The sequence below is a fragment of the Nuphar pumila genome, chromosome 14 (assembly GCF_984573655.1).
Source record: "Nuphar pumila chromosome 14, dmNupPumi1.hap1.1, whole genome shotgun sequence".
Lineage (NCBI taxonomy): Eukaryota > Viridiplantae > Streptophyta > Magnoliopsida > Nymphaeales > Nymphaeaceae > Nuphar > Nuphar pumila.
Window position 1 is genome coordinate 9,653,160 of NC_143262.1, and position 5,044 is coordinate 9,658,203.

At 42.3% G+C, this 5,044-nt stretch overlaps 1 protein-coding gene across 1 annotated transcript; it reads left to right on the forward strand.

The window, feature by feature from the left end:
- Positions 1-326: 326 nt before the first annotated feature.
- LOC149816303 (adagio protein 3-like) lies at positions 327-4,833 on the forward strand. Its single transcript, XM_089987689.1, has 2 exons — positions 327-706; positions 2,961-4,833. Exons 1-2 carry the CDS (start codon positions 366-368, stop codon positions 4,570-4,572), a joined length of 1,953 nt encoding a protein of 650 aa, XP_089843815.1. The 5' UTR covers positions 327-365; the 3' UTR covers positions 4,573-4,833.
- The last annotated feature ends 211 nt before the right edge of the window (positions 4,834-5,044 follow it).

The following is a 5,044-nucleotide window of genomic DNA, read 5'->3' on the forward strand; positions in this document are numbered from 1 at the left end:
CCTAAAAAATAAAAATAAAAATTGTTTTTAGAAGATATTGGTATATAAAACTATTATAAAAAGCTTGTATCACCTTAATATGAGGATAAAAACGTGCTATTTTAAAACTAAAAAATATATTTAAAAATATCGTTGTAGAAAAAAAAACATTTTGGCTTCATTTTCAAAATTACCACCGATATTTGTGAATTATGACACATGGGAGTTTTGCTTAATCAGAGCGCTCATAATAAAATGGTAAATGTGTAAAAAAACGAAGAATTATGGACAATTCCATTTGTTTGTCCTTTATATATATATACGGTTGGAGTTTTCCCTCCTGCTCTTTTCTTCCTCTGCTTGTGCTGCGTTTGGATGAACTAAGGATGGGAGAGGCTACGAACCGACCCTACGCTCCGAAGCGTCTGAAGATCTGCAACGGCGATCATCACCATCATCAGAATCATAATCACCAGATTCAGAATCACCATCATCATCATCATCATGAGAAGGAGAGGTGGTGGGAGGATGAAGGGGAGGCCACGATGGAGCAGGCGGAGGAGGAGGTTGGGCTCCTGCCTCCTCCCGGCTACTTCTTATGCCCGGTGACCTCTGCGTCCTTCGTCGTCTCCGACTCCCTGGATCCAGATTTCCCCATCATCTACGTCAACACCGTCTTCGAGCTCTTCACCGGCTACCGGGCCGATGAGGTCCTCGGCAGGAATTGGTATACACCCCAGAACTACCTTTCTTTTTCTCTGTTAAAAGAACCTGAATTTCGGTTGATTCGGGTTTTAATGGCCGTTCTACTCCGTGTTTTGAGTTGGGTTCCTCTCATTTTCTTAGCTCTGCTTTTTTTGCGGTATATGTGAACTCGGTCTTGGGTTATTTCGATGGGGATTTCTTGGAAAAGGAATCGGGGAGAATGTTTTTTTGTGTTATTGGATCGGACAAACTAGCCGTGTTATTCATTGTTTTGTTTTAGTTTGTTTTGTTGGGTTTTTTTAGGTGTTTTTGGAATGAGATTTGGTAGTGGAGATCTTGTGCACGTATGTTGCGTTAAAATTGTGGTTTTTTGTTTGGAAGTGAGGAATGCGGCTGCATCTTGGAGATCTGATGTTTCCGGTGGCATCTAAGGCTCAAAAATTATACATAAGAATCGATTTTAGGGATTTTAGGGGTTTTAGGGATCTTCGGCAATTGAAAATACGATGTTTGAGATTTGTGGGTGAGGATTGTTTTGCTGGATGGAATAGACACTTTGGAATGTGATCTCAAGAAGGATTTATGGCTTAGTATTAGGGATTTAGAGGAAATGTGAGAGGATAGAGTTGGCGTTTAGAATCTCACCTTTTTTGAGACTCTAGGAATGAGAATGGGTGAGAAATCTATGACCCTTTTGAGAAGTAGGTGAAATTGGTTATGTTTCTTGGTCACAAAACCTTGTTCCATTTTTTTTGACAAAGTTTATCATAGAATAAAGTGATACACATTGTTCTATTAGAGCCATTAGTGGAGTGGTATATTTTTGGAGGTTAGAAAAATCATGTGTGTTATACTGCTTGATCTAACATCAATAAAGTCTGACTGTTTTCTCCTAGACTGTTGAATGTTGAGAATGGAGAAGACAACTTTGCCGGCGTGTTCCACTAATGCTAGAACTGTGAATATTCCATCGTCCAACTTAGTTTTATGTGTGCTCATGGACTAATGATGCGTTTGAGATTTGCTGCTTTGTATGCACTTTGCAATGTTCATCGGGGTGTTCTGCACTTATCAATTGAAGAATTTAAATGTCAGAAAAATGAGGACAATGATTTGTAGGTAAGAACTAGGGCACTAGTAGCCTTTTTTCTTTGGCTAGGCCAAGGAAAAAATCCCCATCACCAAATCGCACATTGGCAGGCGTTCAGTTGGTTAAACCCTTGAGGTCCTCCCTCCCCACCTGGGAGTACATCTAGCTTCGGCCTTATGACAAGGAATGGCCACCGTGTAATTCAAACTTCATCATCCCATGTCAGGTAGCAAACCACGATAGCCCCTGTCTAGGAAAACGGGCGCCCTTGTGGGCTGGTACTGGTAGCCTTCTTGCACTAGGTAGAAAGTTCATTCCATTGTTTTTATGTGATATCTTAAGACATTTCTGCCTGAATTGTTGAATAGGGGAACAGTGTAATCCTTGCACCACTTTGTGTGAAAACAGAATGTTGTACTTGCGTGATAAATGAGTTTATAGATACTACTGCATAACTTGTATAAGCAAATCATTTCATGATACAGAAATCGTGACAATTGGAGAAAGGCTAAAACAGCCCTGAGCCCTCTGGTGTCACAGGATACCAATACAAGATTTGCTTCAAAAATTTCAATAGCTTAGGATGTGTTGATTCTTAAGGGCAGTGTTTTACCCTATGCCAAATTTAGTTTTCTTGAAAACAGTCTCTGACGTATTCTTTGCATTTTTTGTTGTGGGATTTTGTGGCTGGAGTTGCAAATAAATCGTGTATTGCAATTTTCTTCAAGAAAAGTAAGCCTTTATCTAGTGCATTCTCTCACACAGTGCAGAGTTGTGCGAGGAACCAAGACTTCTGTGTGAAGGACCTTATGTGATCAGTGCCATGCATGTTTATTTATTCTTATGTTGTGCTTATGTGTGAATTGAGCAAAAAGGGTTATGTAAATTCTAGTTCCTCTTTGTTAAACATCAATTCATTTCCTTTTACTTCTGTAACATTATCACATCATTTCCAGCTTGCACGTATCACTGGATTCTGCTCATTGGCATCCTAGCCAGCAGAATAACATCAGGAACAGTAGTGTTTAAGCAATTGATAAGAGACATGATTTTCACATTTATTACAAATTGCTTCACTTGTTTGGATTGCTTCTGTTGTTTGACATGCATAGTTCTGACCATGTTATGCCTTCTCTTTTCTCGTGTTTCAAGTAATCGATCACTTACTGGGGCAACTCCTCTTCAGCCGTTTCTTGCAGTCTAGGGATCCATATGCACAAAGAAGACACCCTCTTGTGGACCCAGCCGTCGTGGCTGAGATCCGTAGATGCCTTGAGGAAGGAGTTGAATTCCAGGGCGAACTTTTGAATTTCAGAAAGGATGGCGCTCCTTTGATGAACAGACTCAGGCTCATGCCAATTCGCGGAGATGACGGTGTCGTCACTCATATTATTGGAATCCAGATATTCATAGAAGCTAACATTGATTTGGACCGTTTATCATATCCTGTATTCAAGCAGAGATCTTACCCACACTCCGACCACTTTACTGGAGCTCCTGTCACGTGTCTTTGTACATCAAACAAACATGCCCAACCTTTCCGTGACATCTGTGGATTTCTTCAACTATCTGATGAAGTTCTTGCACAAAATATTCTAGCCCGTTTATCTCCGAGAGATGTTGCATCAGCTGGATCAGTCTGCAGAAGGCTCCGTCAGCTGACAAAAAATGAGCATTTGTGGAAGATGGTTTGCCAAAATGCATGGGGAAGAGAAGCAGCTAGAGTCCTGGAATCAATTCCAGAAGCCAAGAGGCTGGGGTGGGGGCGTCTGGCTAGGGAGTTGATCACGCTTGAGGCTGCTGCATGGAAGAAGCTCACTGTTGGAGGTGCAGTAGAGCCTTCCCGTTGTAATTTCAGTGCCTGTGCTGCTGGAAACAGGCTTGTGCTTTTTGGAGGGGAAGGGATCAACATGCAACCAATGGATGATACCTTTGTTCTGGACCTTGATGCTGCTAACCCCGAATGGCGCCGTGTGAAAGTCGCTTCATCTCCTCCTGGACGATGGGGCCACACCTTGTCGTGCTTGAATGGATCTTGGCTGGTGTTGTTTGGAGGCTGTGGGAGACAAGGCTTGCTTAATGATGTGTTTGTTTTGGACATAGATGCACAGCAGCCAACATGGAAGGAAGTTGCAGGCATTGCGCCTCCGCTTCCTCGGTCCTGGCATAGCTCGTGCACGGTCGATGGCTCTAAACTGGTTGTATCAGGTGGATGTACTGATGCTGGAGTGCTTTTGAGTGACACCTTTCTACTTGATCTCACCATGGAGAAACCGATGTGGAGAGAATTACATGCTTCATGGGCTCCTCCATCAAGGTTGGGGCACTCTCTTTCTGTGTATGGAGGCAAGAAGATCCTCATGTTTGGTGGTCTGGCAAAGAGCGGACCACTCCGGTTGAGATCTAACGAATCATATTCAATTGATTCGAATGAAGAGGAACCAAGATGGCGACCAGTAATAGGTAATGGTTTCCCCACTGTTGGCAGTCAGAGTGCGATAGCGCCTCCGCCTAGGTTAGATCATGTTGCTGTTAGCATGCCTAGTGGAAGAGTCGTCATATTTGGAGGGTCTGTTGCTGGTCTCCACTCTGCATCTCAGCTATTTATTCTTGATCCATTGGAGGAGAAACCCACATGGAGGATCCTCAATGTTCCAGGACAGCAACCAAAGTTTGCATGGGGTCACAGCACTTGTGTAGTTGGAGGAACTAGAATCATGGTTCTGGGTGGTCGCACAGGCGAAGAGTGGATACTAAATGAGCTACATGAACTCTCCTTAGTGAGCAAACCTTATTGAAGTTTGCTGATCAATGGCACTGAAATGGGTAATTAACTTCTTTGATCCGTGTATACAGCTTCTGAGTTCTGACCCAATCAGGCGTGCTTACTCAGGGACCTTTGTATGTGATTGAGCTGCATGCTCTGGTCATGTTTCTCAATTTACGAATTGTTTGCCTTTTGAACTTTGCTTGTATCGAACAATCCTGTTTGTCTTGTCAGTCTAATTCTGATTGTTGCTTTGTAGGGTTAAATATTTTATCTTGAATGTTGGGGAAAACGTGTGTTTTATTTATTTATTTTGCTTCTCATCTTCTGGTGCACTAAATCAATAACATTCAGGTGATTATAACTAAGCCATTGTTATGCAACATTGCAATTTATTCTCTGCATTTTCAGGCATGCAAAGCCGATCCCACCCTATTGATTGTGTTTGCATGCCTCCTGGTTGACTTAGTCTAAGTATCCTTCATTTGACAAAACCATATTTC

Excerpts from the sequence above, each read along its gene's own strand:
- LOC149816303 (XM_089987689.1), top strand. The coding sequence starts at position 366 with ATGGGAGAGGCTACGAACCGACCCTACGCTCCGAAGCGTCTGAAGATC. Across the intron at positions 707-2,960 it reads GAGGTCCTCGGCAGGAATTG|CCGTTTCTTGCAGTCTAGGG; the intron begins GTATACACCCCA and ends ACTCCTCTTCAG.